The following is a 19469-nucleotide window of genomic DNA, read 5'->3' as shown; positions in this document are numbered from 1 at the left end:
CGGAATTGTCTTCTGAATTGCATTTGAGGGCAAAGTTGAATCTCTTCTCTATTTCTCATATTCATCTCTAACTCTTCTCTTATAAAAGACCTAGTTTGGGATTAAGAACAATGTATTTTTCTGCCTTTGCATATGGGAGAGGTTTCACTGTTTCTAAGAGTTTAAATTCTCTAGAATCACTCGTTTAAGCCAGCTAGATACTTCCTCCACAAAGTCCACAAAGATAATGGGGTTTACCCATCCCTCCTTTACCATGCTCTGCCACAAGTTTCTGTTTTTTCCATTAATCCTGCTCCTGGCCATGAAGTTCCCAAATTCCTATGGATATCAGTGGCTGTGAATGTTCTAGTGGGACTCAACTGACCCAGCTGTGTGGGGCAGCAGTTCCTGCTTCCCAATTTGAGAAGGAACAAGGGTCTCAGTCCTCTGTGCAGAGAACACTATTGAGAGTTCCTCTAAAAGGAACTTTGTGCTTTCTAGTAAGGCAGGAAACAAACTGAATCAATCGATGACTTCACAGGCATAGCAGGGGGCGGGGCAGAAGAAAGATGCAGGGACCATGGTGCCTTAGCAGAGTTTGGGGGATGGGAATCCTCAGGTTGAGGACTTCCCTGCCCAGACTCCAGCTTCCCCCACCCCCACTACTCTCATGGACTCAGCCACACCACAGCATGCTGAAGAGGCTGGAGCAGAGGAGTCCAGGTGGGCCTTTCTCTCTCTCTCTTTCCCTCTTTCTTCCCCTCTTTCCTTCTTTCTATTTCTTCCCTTCTTTCCCTCCTTCCTTCTTTCCTCTCCTTTTTCTCTTCCTTCTCATTAACACAACACGGTGGCTAGGAACCCCCTGACCCAGACTCCACTGCCCCACTGTGGAGGTTGTGCTGGAGCAATGGACTCCGGGGGGGGGGGGGATTTCACTGCTTGCCCTGGGTGCCATTTTCTGTAGTTATGTCCCTGGATGGCTTCCACTCAAAAAACAAGTTTGAGTTTTGGTTCTGCCTCCTTGATGAACAGATGGTAATCATCCATCACAAGATGCCCTCTCTCTCAGAGTGGGCACATTTACCTATCACATCAAGCAGACATTTTCAATGGAATCAATCTACACATATAGCTGCAAACCATTTATTCTTCCATAATTAAATAATGTAAAATCAAGTGACACACATAATCATGCAAACACACCTCAATACAGTACAATTTTATGCAAGCATGAGTGTATAAATTATGATATTAAATTATTCAGTGTTGTGGGCATTTATTTGATATTCTGTTTTGTTTTTTGCAAAGGTGTTTTGGAACAATTTGTTGTTGATTATACTGTTGACTCTATTTTCACAAAAAAACACTATACAGAAAATATTGAATATGATAAACATTTTGTACACTTATACTATTTTGAACATTTAATGACCAGTATGCAAAATGACCATTACAGAACACCTGTAGAATTCAGAAAATAAATAGCACATTATAGTGGAAAAAACTCAGTGGCAAAACCCATCATTAACTGCTCTGAGGACAGGTTAATTACGACCAATAAATTGCATGTAATGTTGTGAAGACTAACTGTTTTGCCACAAGAAACCTAATACAGCACTGTAGTATTAAACTACCGTATATACTCGCGTATCAGCCAATCCGAATATAAGCCGAAGCATTTAATTTTACCACAAAAAAACTGGGAAACTTATTGACTTGAGTATAAGCCTTCGAACTTGACTCAGTAGCAGCTAAAAACAGAAGATTTGGGAGCAAGATGTGATAGTGTTGCTTAACAGAGTTTGCATTAGGGATGAGCAGCTTTTCAGCACTCTGGGAACACAAATGAACCACTGTTTTCCTCCAAATGTAGAATAATTCTGGGATTCATAGACATGTCAGCCTAAACTTTGCTCCAAAGAAAGTCTTTGTCTTCAGCAACATCAGTATTTGGCAGTAAACTATTGTATGAAGTATTGTATTCATCTAGAATGCAACGCACTAATAACCCCTAGGAGAGAAATGCCTCGGTTTCTTTTAACACACACACACACACCCTAGTTGTACTGCTATGCAGGCTGTCCTTACAGCTTGTTTTTACAGCTTTCTGGTGAGTTAGAAAAAAAGCAGCAACATGCTTACTGGATCTCCACAGCAGCTCCAGCCACCATTTTGGAATTACCATACATACTTGAGTATAAGCCAAGGGGGGCTTTTTCAGCATAAAAATGTGCTGAAAATGTTGGCTTATACTCGAGTATATACGGTAGTTGCTAATGTTGTCTCTAACCCCAGCAAACTAGGATCAAATAAAAGAACTCTCCAGAATTTAATCCAGAGTGTACAGGAGAAAGCCCTGGAATGACTCATTGTCTTATCACTGCACAGTATTTTTTTTTTACTAATCCTGCACAATGTAGTAACTAAATGTGAAACATTCCATATGCATTTGAAAGCAATGGCAAATAATCTACCCTGGGGAAAATGTGCCTCTAGACGAAGAAGCCTTCCTCTAACAACCACTTAACCTGGACAACGGCTGGAGAATGGAACTTCATTCAGCGTAAGTTAGGATAGACACCCCAGTCTTCTTGACCCCACATGTTAAAACACCCAGTTAAGTACATGCTAACCTGCATTTACTTTAGGAAACCCTGCATTCAAAAAATTTTCCGTTCAGTTATGTGACAATGACAAAATTGGAGATAAATACAGAAGGGGCTGGGAAGGAACACAAGAACCAGAGGCCTGTTGCTAAACTGTCAGCAGGTATACTCCCAGAGGCTATTTCGCATGATTCACACCTGCGCCTATAGAGCAGATGTGCCTCAGAACCGCAGCCACACTTTTAACAAATGATTCATGTCAAATACATGAAGTTAATAAGCCCTCAAGTAATTTATTAGAAGAAAACATGTTAACAGCTTAGAAAACCTACCTCAGACCACTTAAACACCTATGTTTACAAAATATTTTCTACGCCAGCTACCCTTACTGACCAAGCATTCTTTTGTCATTTATGGTTGCTTGAGGTTATGGCAGAAGATCAGCCTGTAGTTCCTCATTGAAGAAGAGCAGAATTCGATCAGTACCTCAGCTGTTAACCTGAAAAATATATACACAAAAAAGATTTAAACACTCTTTAAGTTTTGAAATATCAAAAGAACTTTCAATATCAAGTTTGAAAACAGTGATGCCATCAACATCATTTCGATATATATATCAGCATCTTCCTGTTATAACCCCACTGAGTGGCAAAAAAGTGATGCCAGGGCTTGGAGGACCCACATGAATGGAGGCAGTGAAGGTGGAGAGTTTTAATCTACCTTTTTTCAACTTTCTGAAAACTTGCAGTCATTCTCAAAAATCCCTCCTGCCTCCTACAGCTCCATTATATAGATTTTTCTATCTACACTCTATGGCCCAGTTCAAAATTAGATCTACGATGTGCAAAGGAAAACATGTCCATGGAACATACCAAGTCCAGCAATTATGTCTTTGGGATATAATGTTGCAATGAGTGGCAAGGATACATCAAACAACCAGCTCTGTATAATCCTAACAACAACTGCTTTATTGTTTCATAAAGTATAATTGTCCATGGTATATGCTACAAAACAAATAGTTAACAATGAAAGTAATATACAATCAGGAAAAGAAGCATAGTTCATCAGATTGTTAATATGGTACTTTGTTCCACCTTTATAAAATTTATGTGGTAACAACAGATAAAGTAGTAGAAAATTAAACCAGGAATTCTAGTCATTGGGTTAGATTTAGTGGTCAACTTCACAAGTTTCTGTAAATATACTTCAATTACTAACAATCAAATTAATCAAGTACTGACAGAATTACTCTAAGCTTGCAAGACCAACCTGAAGCTGTTTATTTAATTTACTTGATTTATATCCCACTTTTATCCTCGACAGTAATGTAAACAGGCTTAAAAACAGTTTCCTTTCCTCAATCTTATCCTCATAACAACTCTGTAAGGTTGATTACGCCAAGAGTTTCTGACTATCCCAAGGTCACCCAGCAAGCTTCTACAGCTGAGTGCAGATTCAAACCTGGGTCTCCCATAACCTAGTTCAATACTCTAGCCATTATATAATGCTGGCTGTCATACATGTTGTGTGTTCTACATGCAAATGAAGAAGGAACATAGCACTATAGTAGTTGTAAACAGCTATGTTCTCAATTTATCTATTTGTTAACATTTGTACCTACTCCTTCCTCTACGAAAATTATATTTAATATATAATACACTCAATACTGGGTGTCAGGATCTAGCAAATCAACACCGGGTTTGGAATCCATTTCCTGAGTCCAGGAGAATCCACTCAGAATTTCACAAAGTTTATCCAAATAAAACAAAGCTGGGATAGAAAAAAACTAGTCACTGCAGGCTTACAGCAGATACAGCAGTTGTCCAAACTGCATTCCTTCACCAACTTGCTTACTTTTTCCTAAGTAATAGTTGCCATTCACTCCTATCAAAAAGAAAAAAAAGTAAACCACTTCGCTTGGGATACTATATCACAAGGGCAAAATCTTTACTCATAAAGATCACTAGCCTAGAGTTCACTGAGAAAGATCCAAAGGGGGAGGGGAGAAGCCCAACAATATAAAGACCTCCTCCCTCACTTGACTCCATCATAATGGGCATTTCACCATCATATACAAGGGTCAGGTCATCTGACAGCCACCTGCGAAAGACAGCCACAATGTCTTCTTGGAATAGAAGACTGTCATTTAATCGCCACCCTCCCCTTGTACCTTTGCTTTGCTGCCAAGTTATTGTGATCTGCAAAGGTCTTTACTTGTATCTTTACATTCTTTAGATTGATAATTACGATTTTTGATACCCAGCACATACCTATCCTTGAATATGTTTGGTGTCTTATCAGAAAAAAGTACAGTATCTAGTATTTGGATTTCTGATCCTCCAGGCATCCTCTAATTGTAAAATTTCCATAACATTGAAGACATTTTTGCTTCCTCCAGTTTTTCAGGATTTATCGGGGGGGGGGGGGCGGTCTATTACCCTGCTCATGTCCCCAAAAATAATTTTCTCTCCTTGAAAATCCTGTATGGATGGAAAGAAATTTTCATTAAAATGTTCCTCTTGAATGGTTTGGGGCATAAGTTGTGGCTAATATAGACATCTTACTATCCGGTAGCCTAATTTTCAAAATAATGTATCTTCCTTCTAAGTCCCTTAATTCTTCTAATTTGTGACTTGTTTATACAAACTGCAACACCTTTTTAATGCACTGATACCACAAATACTTTAACCAACTTATTATTTATGTTACGTTCATGTCTTCTTCACATGTGTTTCTTGAATGCAAAATATATTTTTGTTTAATTGATTAAATATTTTTGTTCGCTTAGATGGAGAATGTAGACCATTAATACTGAACAATAAAATTTTCATTTTGCCCATTTTATTCTAATGATGTGATCTCATCCAGTTTGTCATCTTCTTTTTCTAGTGCTCATTTATATTTCACCCCCCGCCCTTTTGTTTTCATAGAGTTTTCTTTTGAACTAGTAGGAAATTGTCTACAGGACCTACTCCTGTAATTGTACTACAGGACTCTCTCCTCTGATTCTCAGTTGATACTTTTTCTGCCAATTGCTTAGCTTGTTCTACTGTGGTGATTATTCATTTGCCCTTGGATAGTGCAACTTCCATAGCAAATAGAACTCTCCATCCATGCTTTACTTCTTTCCTTTGTAAAATCTGTCTTAAGAAATCAAAATTCCTCCTTTTCCTCAGCAAACTTTGGAATATCTGCACTTCTTTTCCTGCCACTTTTTAGAATGGGGGCTATCTTTTTTAATTTAGTACAGTGTCTCATGTTTTCTTATGTGTAAACTTTACCAGAATGTCCCATGGGTAATTAGTCTTTAAACACAACAACTGAATTGACTCTGAATATCTGGTCAATGTCTGGAAAGTCTCCTTGGATTTTCAGAGAAAAAGAGGGTAGGACTAACTATACCCAATATTAAATTATATTATCAAGCAGCTGGCCCAATTTGGATTGTGGATTGGATCAAAAATCAAGAACAAAGACTAATAAAATTGGAAATTGCAGATTTGGAAGAAGATCTACATAATTACCTCAGGAATAAAAAGTCAGTTCATATAGGCCCTTTCCGCAGGGGCGTAATACAGCGGCCAAGGGACAGCAAAAATGCCGTCCCTGGGCTGCTGTTTGCACAGGAGGCGCTGCCGTCCTGGCCACCAAGGAGCGGCATGAAGCCACCCCTGTTATCCTCGCTAAACAAGCGAGGTTTTTCCAAAGCACCGTCTTCCCGTCAGCGTGGTGTGAACAGCACCGGCAGGAAGACACTGCTTTCCCCCTCCACTCAACGTCCCGTCCAGCGTCGCTCTGGAGGGCTGCAGAGCCCTGCCCACGCTGCCCTCCGACCCCTGGAGATCGGAGGGCAGTGTGGCCGGGTCCCTGCAGCCCTCCAGAACGACGCTGGATGGGACGGTGAGTGAAGGGGGGCGCCTGGAGGTGGCTCAGTACAGAGCCGCCTCTCTGGCTGAGGGGAAAGTCGGGGCCGCTCGCACGCTAGCGTGCGAACGGTCCCTGAGCCTCCACAGGCATGATTCATGCTGGTGGAGGTGCGTTTCCATCCGTGTATGGAAAGGGCCATAGATACAATGCAAAATAAAAGCCAGGTAGCTCAGAGATGGTCTACTTAGAATTCAAGGATGCACCTGGAGAAAAATACCTCCCATTAACATATTCCCTGGAGGTTTTAAAACAGAGGCTGGATGAAAATACGTTGGGAGTGCTTTGATTGATCTTGTTCTCTAGGAGTTCTCAAAGATTATAGAAAGCGGTTCTGAGACTACTCCTGCCAGTTCTTTTAATACTCTGAGAAGTACCACATCAGGCCCTGGAGATTTGAATTCATTTAAAATATTCCGGTATTCCTGTACTAGCTCTTTGTTTATTCTATGCTGAATTTCCCCTACTGTATCTTCTGATACATTCCCCCTTCCCCTCAGTTGAACACTGTTTTCTTTTGGGAAGAAAACTGAGGCAAAGAAGGTGTTGGGTAGTTCTGCCTTTTCTCTGCCCCGTTAGAATTTCACCATCTTCAATATATGACAATGGCAGCTACAGTTATTCTTGCAGCAAAATGAAAAACAAAAGAATGTCAAGAGAATTAAAAAAGTAAACTAGCTGAATATTCAGTAATGGGAAAACTAACAAACTTTGTGAATAGGAGAGCAACTAATAAATTCCAAGAAAAATGAAAAGCATATTATTCATACTAGTAAAAATGAGGAGCTGAAAAGGAAGCTGATGAAATTATATATTTATATTATTATTAATCCTCATAATTTGAGCTCCAAAACACTTAAACATATTGTGAATAGATTTTAAGAATACAATATGTATTTTTTAATGTTGGGAATCATCTTAGTAATTTATATTAATTAAAATTATTAGTTTTTATTGTATTGTGTTATAATTTATCATATGGCACTGTTCAGTATAATTATCAGCTACATCAGATATTCTGAACATGCAAACAAACTTGAAAGATGCACATCACATCCACCCAAAATTCAGGGTGTGATTTAAACACACTGCACAGTGCATTTACATCAAATCCAAGTTTTAGGATGGATGTGATATCATGCAATGTCATTACCTCCCCCAGACCTTCTTTCACTAGTCCAGGGAGCAAGTGCAGGCCCACCAGTAAGATCCCTCCCACCAGCAGGCATATAGTAATCCTACTACTACCTCATTTCCTACTCATTTCCACATTTCCTCATTTCCTGCATATAGTAATCCTACTACTACCTCAGACCATAGGGTCACTAGAGGCAAAATTCAGAGGAATACATTTCAGCTTAGGATAATTCTGCGCAGGCCAAATATAACAGGCTCAGGCCTTTTTAAAAAAGCATTTTGGGGGAGAGGTTGTCACAGAAATCACTCCCCAAATGCTTTTGACCTGAAGCCGGGTTAAATTAATGTTGCTAAATTAGTACGTTTTTTTTAAAACATTAACTCAGGTTTAAAACACTTCCTGCTTACCCTGTGCAAACTACGACAAGCAGAAAGAGTTCTATGCCCACCCCCTTCCGTCCATCATTATGGTGAATTCTCTAATAGATGGCCGCCATGTTGTGTCAGTAGGTGGGGTGAATTCTCGAGGGAAGGGATAGATTCTCAGCTGAATCATTTGCACAGAAATACTGCATTTACTGTGCAAACTATGCTGCCTCCTGACGCCAGGATCCCAGAGATCCTCGCTGCCCCCTAAACCTACTGTGCAAACGGCAACACAGGCAACACGGGTCCATGTGACCCCTTTCACCTGCCTATGAAAAATCAGCCTAAGAGAGAATAAAAGGAGACTTCAGCACTTCTTAATCATTACCTTCTTGATAACAAGCATACCATTTCATTCCTATCTCATTTCTAACATCTATAAAGTTATTCTGTGTTGCGAAACTGTTCATTATATCGATAATGATGCACCTGCGCACAAATAAGTATGTGGCTACCACATGAGAAAATAAAGTCAATAGCGCATCATAAAGTTTACAAAATTAGAACACCTATGCAATAGTGCATAGCCTGATCTCGTCAGATCTCAGCCACTAAGCAGGGTGACTTCCAAGGAATGCCATGGTCACAATGCAGAGGCCAGCAATGGCAAATGACCTCTGAATGTCCTTTACCTTGAAAATCCCAAACAGGTCAGAATAAGCCAGATGTGACTTCACAACAAGGGGAAAAAAGCAACAACATGCATGTGTATTCTTAAAAAGGAACAATGACTACTTTTCAAATGGCTGTTTCTCTCTTTAATCTTCCCTCAACAATAAAGGCAAACAGTAACTACCAACAGGAATTTTTCAACAGCTTATTGTTTCCATGTCAGCAGACCAGGAACACATGCACATAAATGTAGTTTACACACACACGCGCCCTGAATCAATCTATGTACATATATAAACAAAAAGGGAGAGAATCTTTCCAGTTCAGAAAGCCTGAGCACATATAATTACTTAGGTTACTGGAAGTCTGTTTGTAGAATAATGATGGTTAACAAACATTCAAATAAATTGCAGAGACTGGTAATTAACAGAACTGATGGACTGCAGACAATTATCAGTTTCCCAATTCTAGTTAGAAGTTCTATGTGGAAGGTGCATGAAATACTGGGAAGGAGGGAAACCCTATGTAAACATAACTAGCAGAACCCAAATCCATAATCATAATTTTTAATGCTCCTCCTTATACTGTTGTTATACTAATTAAATAAATTCCAAAGCAGTAATAAAATGCATGGTCAATATTTGAAGGAGTGTATCAAAAGCAACCTGTCAAAGAACAGCAGGCTGCAGGATCATAACCAAATCATTACACCACTAAAGCTTTATTTCTAAAAAATACTCCTACTGCTAATTAAGTTTAATCGTGTTTTTAAACAGCTAAAATGTTTCTTATATTTTACCAGTTCCCCCTGCAGCTCACAGTTCTGCCCACGTTTGAGAAATTTCTAGCATCATGACCACAAATATAATGTTGCCCATATCACTACTGCTCACTATGTGACGCAAAGAAAATTCTACAGAGGTTTGTCGTTCTGTTCGACATCCCAGTAAATGTAAAAGTTCTTTCTTAAGAATCTATACCATACAATCCACTGAAAAGACAGATCAAACAGTCTGACATACAAATAGTCTCAAAGCTAAAAAAGAAAATCTTAATAAAATATGCATTTATTAAAGCAAGCCATAAAAATCTAATTTCCTTACTATAATAACTACATTGACAAATGCATACATTAAAACTATATTTCCAAACAGAAGATACAGATAATTATATTTCAGGTGAAAAACAAACCAGTTATAACACATTCCAGGATGAAGCTCAACACTTTTAAAGATATTTCAATGTAACAATCTACACTCAGGACACTCAATTATGCCATCTTTAAGATTTAGTATAATACTTACAACACATTTTGCCAAATCAAATCTCAAAATTCTCCAGTGAAAAGCAATGGGCTGAACCCAGTGCAAGGATCTTTCCTGCTTTTCCTGCTCCCAAGAGCCATTTCCAACCCCCATAAACCTTACTCCCGGAATCATAGAACCCAAGGAGAGTAACAGCCATTTAAGTCAAAAGGCTGCAGTAAGGTAAAAAGTAATGGCTGTCTGTCCCCTGTGTAAGTACCAGGTCATTACTGACCCATGGGGGGACTTCATATCACAATATTTACTAGGCAGACTATGTTTACAAAGTGGTTTGTCATTACCTTCTCCAGTCATCTATACTTGACTCGCAGCAAGCTGGGTACTCATTTTACGAACCTCAGAAGAATACAAGGCTGAGTAAGTCTTGAGCTAGCTCCTGAAATTGACTTCTGTCAGGATTGAACTCAAGTTGTGAGCAGAGCTTTGACTGCAGTTCATCACTCTGCGCCATGGAGCTCTCTGAAGTAGGGAAGGGGGCAACATTGCTTTCTTCCTCTTCCATCAGTGAAGTTCCACTGATATAAGGGGAAGAAGGGAAATTGCAACCATGAGAATAACTATACCAAGGGTTGGAAACAGCCACCAAGTATTGGGGGGGGGGGGGGGGGAAGGGAGAAAAGATGTACAACTATCAGCAGCTTTTGCTGACAGATCACTAAATCCAACTTAATGGAAAGCATATTACTCATTTACGAAAAGGTAGGCAAGTATTTCTTTCATTTAATAGTAATTTAAAAAATAATCCTCTACCTCTTAATTATTAGTAAAAAGAAATGCTGTCACATTTTATTACCTTGCTCTAGCAATTTAAAAGTTTAAGGATTTGTAAGAGTGATATTTTTCTTTAGAACATGAAATTATTTTAATTGTCATAACTTACACATTTCTCACTGCATATAAGCATTTATTCTCCTCACATACAGGAAGAAATTATCCTGACCACTTGAAATCTTTTGCTATTTAAAAAGTTAGGACAAATCCAAAAAGTAATGCAGTAGGGGTTTAGTAAATCATGATGACTGAAAGGTCCACAAGTTTAAATCTAATTTTGTTGGACACAATTCTTAATACCCTGCATTTCATTGCACCTGTTTTTAAGACACATTTATACAGGTCCTGTTTTATGTTATAATGAATGATTGAAGATTTGTATTGCATAAAACTGGCTATTCATCACTGAAAAGTTACCAATTACAATGGGTTCCATTTCTCACAGAATCATCCCTGCACCAGATCCTCATACAGGTTGCTGCCCCTTCAATTCCCATAAAACAAAGTTTCTACAAGCAGCCTTCCATGCAGTCACAAAGTCCTTTGGAGGTGTGACTGAATTGATGTGACTGAAGAAAAAAAAAACTTCTACAGTTAGCTGTATTAAAAGTTCCCTTCCCCTCTATTCAAAGGATAATGTCCAAGTATTCAGCACTTTGTGACATAATGATTTACCACCATTTCATCAAGAAACTACAAGCTTCAGTGTTAACATCATCATATGAATTTAGTACTCATTACAAAATGCATAGATATCATTGTCATAGAGAATTCATATGTCTCATTTCCATTACTAAATATATTGATATGTTAAGAAAACAGATGGGGGGAAACTGCTACTTGAACAAACAGGGGTTTCTTCTATTATTATAAGATGGTAATAGAAATAAATTAAGTCTTGCAGCTTTGGGACCCAAACTGAGAGAAACAATAATGAGCAGCCAGAGAAGAGATTAAGAATTAGGTGAGAAGAGCCCAGGTGAGAAGAGCCAAAAGACTCTGTACCTTTACAAAACTCTGGGTATGCAAGGCAAAGGAAACTCAGTGGCAGGCTGGCTAGGGAATCCAGTCACCAATTAAGCTTTAAGCAACAATACTACAGATGTTTGGGCTACCAGAAAGGTAAGGGGGTCAGGGACTGTAGCAGCTTCTAAAAATGAGCAAGATAAAAAATACATTCATTCTATATTGCTGAGTGTCAGAGAAAAAGAAGATGAAGGCTGTGGACTTGGCTGCTGATAAACAGAGAAGATATAGAGACCATACATCTGAGTAAATTAAAACAGGCACCTGGCACCTTTGCTTACTGCAATAGGGGATTCATACAGAAAATACAACAAACCCCAAACACCAATCTAAGGAGGTTTACATTGCTTCTGCTTTGGTATGCTTTTATTTGCAGCAGAAAAGTCAGAAGAGAACTTTAGTTTAACTCAAAACTCTTAACTCATAATAACTTAAGAATTCCTTAACTATTATTTTACACATAGAAGGGTTATTTTGCAGGCTGCCACAATAGAAAGTGACTTAATATGTACAACCTTATCTAATTTTTAAAAATAAATATTAGTATTATTTTCACACAGCAATAAGGCATACTCTATCATTATGGGGAAAACTGTTTTTTAAAAATGGGGACGTCTCTCCCCCAAGCAGAGCTTGGAAATCAATCTCTATCACAAGTCATAATTTGTCATTTTATTGAAACGTGGTTTATTCTCTTCCCTTCAACCCATGATTTAATCCTGGTTCAAAGACACTGGTTTATAGTGACTTGTTAATAATGCCACTTTGCTGTACTTTAATCAATTATACTTTTGGTCTGCTTTTTTTTACACAAAACAGGCTTTGTATTTCTCTGGTTTAGGTGATTGAGAACAACAGTTTGAATGAAAAGTAGGCCCTACTCCCAGATAAACCTATCATAAATTAGAGACAGGCACAAACCAACACTCAGTATTTATCTGGTCTCATACAGCTCACAGCAACATCTTGCCAGAAACAGTGAGGGCTGCTGAACCCAGATTGCCTGGAGAGGCAAGGACTACACTTCCCAGCAGCCTTTCCTCTCCTTTCCCCACATGTGCTTTTCGCAGGCTGCTGCGAGCCTTGGAAGGGGAAAAAAGGAAGCCATACTCCCATTCTCCCCCCATGGTGTGCTTCTCCCTACCAGGACTAGGTCCCTCTGGTGAACTTTCAAAGAACCTCCTGCCTGAGAACATGAGACAAACTCTATCAAGCCATAGAAGAGCCAGAAGAGCCCATTTGCAAAGTGAGAGGAGCCTATGGGGGTGGGGGGAGAAACAGCCCTTTTGCATAGTTAGGGGAGCTTGATTGTGTGTGTAAATAAGCCTTTTTTCCACTGAATTATTAGGCTAGGTTTTTGTGATCTGTGGTAAGTTGTATGGCCAAACAGAAAAGAAAAAGGGGCTGGCCCCCTCGATAAAAGCCATTTACCCACCAACAGTTTTCTAGAACCTGGTAGTACAATGGGTTAGTAAGTTAGACAAATAAAAGATTATCACCCGATACTTCAAACATCACGTCTCTTTTAACAAACTTTAATTTTCAACCATCTACATCATAGAACACCTTAAATGTGTGTTTTTAAGCTGAAGGTTTAAAGTGTTAAACCATTTAAAGTATAGAGAATGGAGTCTCTTGTACAGATAAATGTTATCACAGAGTATATATATTTTACATAGAGACAGTATATATTATTATTTAGTATAGAGAAATGTATACTAGTAGACTGAAAGTGCATTAAGGATCTTTTTTATTTTTGTACTATATTTTATTTTGTAACATTATTGTGCACTCTCCTCCCTTTTGCTGCTCTATAACATTTGAAATAGTCACAGAACCTTCACCGTCTCAACAGTGTTTTTTGTTTCTAAAGAACTGCCTACTACAAAGTACCCATTTCAGTTTCGATCCCACTAACACAAAACTTACCACTTTTCAAAGCAAACCAGGAGTAATATAAAGAAAATATCAAGTCCTTGTCCTTTGACGACATGACGAATTCTGTGATATTTGGCCTTTACAGACTCTTTTTGGCATCTCAAACTATGTCCTCATGTTACTATTATTTATTAAATTCTCACTTTATTTTTAAAAAGCAGGCCAACTGTATTAAATTCAGATATAATTTAAAATAACTTTATTTTTAAAGGACAATAATAATTGACATCATTTTTTTAAAGCGTCAGTTGATAACTTTTCTAAAAAGGATTGCTATTTAATTGTAAATAGTATTAATAAAGTCCTGGGATGTGACAGAGATCTGGGCTTAAATGAGAGAAACTTCAGCTGGATGAGACCTTGAGTAGGTCACTGTGGACAGAACCACAAATTACATGGCAGCATTACAGGAGCATTTCCTGCAAGAAACACTAGAACTGTGGATAATATTCCGGTATTTCCTTGTTCATTTGTCTGGGAAACAGAAATAAGACAATCTAACAGCACCGTACCCTCAGCAATTAGGTTTGAAACTAAACGACAAACCATTTTACTTAAAACATTTGAAATAACTCATAAATTTTAGGATGAAATAAAGTAAAATCTTTACACAGAACACAGCTAATTTATTGATGAAACACAGGCTACAGAGGCAACATAATAGTAATAATAGCAATAACAGCGGGGGAGCGCTTGATTTTGTCCATTAAAAGCTTTCAACTTCTCAACATCAGCGATCCCTTTCCACATTGAAGTGTCTGCTGAGAAAAATCTCTGCAAATTGGCCACAGAAGTGTATGATGCGGTAACCTTTGGGATCTGCTGTAAAGAACACAATTTGTGTGGCTGCAGGACCTCACTGTTGTCTCACGCAAACCGAGTGACCCCTGAGCAATTATTCAATACTTCCGTGCAGATCATAACTGCAGAAGATAATCAGCAGTGGTGAAGAAACTTGCATTCTGTTGGCTGTTGCGGGTTTTCTAGGCTGTGTGTCTGTAGCCTGGTAGTTTTAGCTCCCAACATTTTGCTGCATCTATGGCTGGTGATTTCTGAGACATGTCATGGTAAAATCATGTCTCTGAAGAAGCCAGTCACAGATACAGGCAAATTGTTAGATGAAACTATCAGACCATGGCCACACAGTCCAGAAAACACACAACAGCCAATTGTTTCATGTCATGAAAGCCTTCGACAATAAACTGCACCTCATTACTTGTCTCATCAGGACCTCAGTCCATAAATTCCACAGGAAAATGACTAAGAACCCTTCTAAATAAGCTAATATAATGACTACATCAGGAAGATTTCCAGAGATTCAGACTGGTGAATGACAGAGAAGATAGAAAAACCTTTACTTGTTATGTGATTTAACTTCAATCAGATAAAAGTATTTTGTTCTCTAATAATCTTTCTTCTCTGCACCTCATGTGGCAATAGCATCTGGTCTGTATTCAGTAGGTTCATCTCCAATAGCTTGTTGAGTAGATGGTCCCACATCATAGGTTGATACTTAACTGGAATCTCCATTCTGTCAAGAAAGTTTGCTGGGTGATTTTGTACCAATCGCTTTCTCTCAGCCTAACCTACCTCTCAGGGTGATTGTTGAGGAGATGAAATGGAGGACAGGAGAGAAATGTTATAAAGCACTTGGGTCCTCTTTAAGGAGAAATGCAGGATGCAATATCTTTACATTATACAAGAAGGCCTTCCTCAAAGATCCTTGCCATGTCATTTCCCCCAAGAAAATGACTTAAGCAAGACAAAAAGAAGCTTATTCATTATTACCCTTCCAAAGAAATACCTGAACTCGCAATGTGGTGGATGGGATACTTACACTTTGATCAAACTATACTTTGACCTGTTGTGGCATCTTATATAGAAGAATAGGTTTATTGAAATGTAGCCTTCACTAGGCCACATATCGCTCTTCACATACATCACTCTTAAGTTCTCTGGTTGGGGGTTCACAGAAAAGGGAAAACTGACAGGACTCTTTCGACTACCTCAACTTCCACGGAGAGTGCGGAACATAATCCTCTCGCCTGCTCCAAAGATGTCCTTCCTTCGCCCAGCCTCTCTTGCCCTTCTACGTCCCTCTCTGTGCGCATTCCCAAGCCCACCGCCCCTTCCCAGCCTGGAGCTAAATGCACCCTCCTCCCTTTGAAACCCTCCTCAGGGGCTGAGGTCGCTCCCCGCTCACAACCCGCCTTCCTCTCCCCGTAGAAGGTCTTGTCTCCCTCGCAAGCCCCTTCCCTTCACATTCCGCTCGCATCCATAACTGCCCCCCGCCGGACACTACCCTGGCGCGCATGCGCTGTTTGCAGTGCCCTCACCGTTGCCGGGTGACTCTGCCCTCGGCCCTCAGTTTCAGCAGCAGGTTTCTCCGATTCTTTCTTTTCGGGGCCCTTGCTTCGCCAGGCCTCCCTTGGCTCGGAAGGGCCGGTCTTCCAGCGGCGACAGTTGAGGGTAGGGAGTGTTGAGCTGCCGTCCCGATCCCGGCCCCGCCCCTCGCGGCCAGATAAACACACGATCTCTGGCGCGCGCGCGCGAGTGTCTATTACAGCGCGAGCTTCTCCGCCGACAGACGCCTCAACCGTAGTAGCAAAAAAGCGGCAGGCTCGGAAGGGAAGTGACGCATTCCTGACTGACAGCAGCGCCGCGCACGTTACCCCTCCTACCTACTTTATCTTCCTCCTCCCTCCTCAGGAGGTGACGTACTTAAGGAGGGGGCTTCAAAGAAGCGAGGAGAGATGTCTGTTGGGTGAGCGATGGAGGGTGGCGTATAAATAGATCCTGTGAAGTTTAAGGAAGGGATGACAGGTGTAGGGGAGAGACTCTTGAGGAAGGAAGATGCATGAAGCGGGTCTACGGGTAGGCTTTTTCCCCCTTAAAAAGGCTTTAATGTGCTCTGTCGGGCAGAAATACAACAGATGATGATGAACACTTCACCTGTTGGATTTTTGGAGGTTATTTGGCTGTGAGGTGCAATAACATTTACTGCAGAATGCTCCATAATAATCCAGAGTAACTGGTGTCTCCTAGTATTTTATTTGCAATTATTAATAATGATGGGATAATACATTTTGTCCATAAACAAAGATGGTGAAATGGAATGAATTCTCAAACCACTAAAACTGCAGCTGTGATACAAAACCAGTGGATATTGCAGTAAAGACCACATCATTGGTTTGCTGTCTGAAAAATGCACTGTTTGGCCATTTAATATCCAGTTAGCTATTAATAAATCCCCTTACATGATAAGCCAGGCCAGTCTGATCTTGTCAGATCTTGGAAATTAAGCAGGATTGGTCCTAGTTAATATTTGGGTGAGAGATCACCAAGGTATACTAAGGTTGCTATGCAGAAGCAGGCAATGGCAAACCATCTCTAAACATCTGTTGTCTTGAAAACTACAGCGTTGCTGAAACTGAACTACAGCTTGACAGCAATATAATAACACACATATGCACAGGCCTCATTGACAACAATGCTAGAATTTTTATTGCTCTCAGGATCACACATGACACAGCAAATTAGATATGTTGCACTTTGAGGGCACTTACATCAGAATAATACTGCCAATCACAATGCCCTAAGCACATGTTTCTGTATGGTTAACTTGGTGTGAAACAAGCTTTCTGCACCCATATGTTACAGCTTTTTGTAGACCCTTCACATGTACAGGGGTCATAATTTTTCATCTAAACAAGGTGTACACTGAGGTTTTTTGTTTGATGTTTACTGTCTAGGGCAGCATATCTGACTTACCATGCCCCTTGAGGGGTTTTCAAGATGAGACCTTCAAAGGTGGTTTGCCATTGTCTGGTTCCACATCATAACTCTTATTCTTTGGAGGCCTCCCATCAAAATACTTTCCAGATTGACCCTGCTTAACTTTTGAGGTTTGATGAGATCAGGCTAGCCTAGGCTATCCAGATCAGGGCTAAAAAGAGGTGCAGAATATCAAGTTATAGATTCCTTGGCTTGGGTTATTGCTGGCAGGGGATACTTTCAGGGCCCTAAAAAGATGAATTGACTTGCTTTGTAAAAATTATCCATAGCCACATTCTTACACATCAGAATTCCAGCAATTTATCAACATGATGCTGATAATGTATTAGCTTTTATTACTTTAGCTCTACGGAAGAGATTTTAGTGTCCCTCCTGTTTGTATTTATAACTCAGCAATCATCATTTGACTCCGTTTTACATTTCTGACTGCTTCAATTCAAAAACCTTCGTTTGCTGTAAAGCATGAAACTCATGCACCTCAATTACAGCAGCCTGAATAGGTTGAGGGTGGGGTGGACTTTGATTTGACTTAGGGATGACTGCCAAACACTTCCGCTTCAAAACAAAGGCTCCACAGTTTTAACTCAAGTAGTAGTGGCAAGAACAGGAACTGGAGGACAAAGGTCAGCAACCTGGAGCAACATGACCCACATGCTGTCTTTTCTACACGCCCATGGTCCATTGTCTCCTAGTCTAGAAACCTGTTTCTGTTCCCAAGATTAGATATTTTTACTGGCAACAAAACAGAACAAAAGACATGAAAAGGAATTAGATCCTTTTCTTGGAGGATGTGCTTTTTATTCTGTTTTCCTAGTTGTCGTGCAGAAATCTCAGGAAGCAGACTAACAATAAACCCAGGTATGGCATGAACTTAGTGGTATCCAAAGAAAAGCAGACCCTTTTATTTTCTATATGACAACATTTGACAATTGGTCAATCAGGGATTTTTTAAAAAGAATTTGTTTTTCCTTGGAAATTTTAAATATTAGGATTTCTCCCCATAGAAACAGAAGATATACCACAGCAGTTTTGAATAGCGTATTATTGCTTTTACAGTTGGGTGGGTGTATTATTCCAAGGCAGCACTAATGTGATTATAAAATCACTTGTGTCAGCTTATTGGCTGACTTGAAAATGCATTTATCTGCCAAAGTGTCTGTTCCTCTAAAATCCTCATAGTGTTCTTTAAAGGGCTTTGTCCCCTACATTTTCCCTGAAGAAGTAGTAACCACCTGGTTCATCTAACTTACTGCTACTCAGAATCTTGGTAAGCCTAATATGCTTTTTAAAAAAAGAATAGCTGAACAAAATGTTGAGCAGAACTACTATCAACTATATCGACACCAATCAAGAGAATAGCTATGGAGTTTACCATTTTAAAATATCTTGACTCTGATAGACTTCCTCTCTTCTAGTGTTATTTTGAGTAAGATGTTACATGGCTTTTGATTTTGGATTTTTCTAATGACTAACAAGCCTACCTTTTTAAAATCATTTTAATAGTCTGTTGATTAGTCTGTTCTAACTGTGCCTTTCAGAACGTATTTCTTCCCATTTCTGCACACTGACAGGGTCCCTCTTTAATTCAGCCCAACTATTTGGACACAATTATCAGCACAGATGTATATTTTATGACTGAACCATCGAATCTAAAAAAGTGTTCTAATATACATCCTACTTCAACTATTATTGGCTACTCTGCAAATATGAGGATAATTTTCAAACAAAGTTGAAAAGCGGAATAGCAATATCTGCCAATCATAAAAAATCACCAAAGATCAGGCAAATAGGATAGACTTTGCTTGGTACTTAAAAGATACCAGAGATGCTTCCAGGTGAACAATGAAGGGAATCCACAGTCTGCATGCAACTACAGAAAAGGTCCTTATTCCGGTACCCACCTCCAAAGGCAGGTTATCCCACATTTGAA

General features: G+C 39.5%; 1 protein-coding gene across 1 annotated transcript in view; it reads right to left on the bottom strand.

Annotated features, from left to right (window-relative positions):
* The window catches only part of FAM13B (family with sequence similarity 13 member B), a 70525-nt gene extending 54150 nt beyond the window's left edge, over positions 1-16375 (bottom strand). The window contains exons 1-2 of the mRNA XM_048487372.1: positions 16081-16375; positions 2979-3084 (exon numbers count right to left, since the gene is read on the bottom strand). Coding sequence (XP_048343329.1) covers positions 2979-2996 — 18 coding nt within the window. The 5' untranslated portion in view covers positions 2997-3084; positions 16081-16375. The remainder of the gene's footprint in view (positions 1-2978; positions 3085-16080) is intronic.
* Positions 16376-19469: the final 3094 nt, after the last annotated feature.

The sequence above is a fragment of the Sphaerodactylus townsendi genome, linkage group LG03 (genome assembly GCF_021028975.2).
Source record: "Sphaerodactylus townsendi isolate TG3544 linkage group LG03, MPM_Stown_v2.3, whole genome shotgun sequence".
NCBI lineage: Eukaryota > Metazoa > Chordata > Lepidosauria > Squamata > Sphaerodactylidae > Sphaerodactylus > Sphaerodactylus townsendi.
Note: the sequence above shows the minus strand (reverse complement) of the source record. Positions and strands in the feature narration are given on the sequence as shown.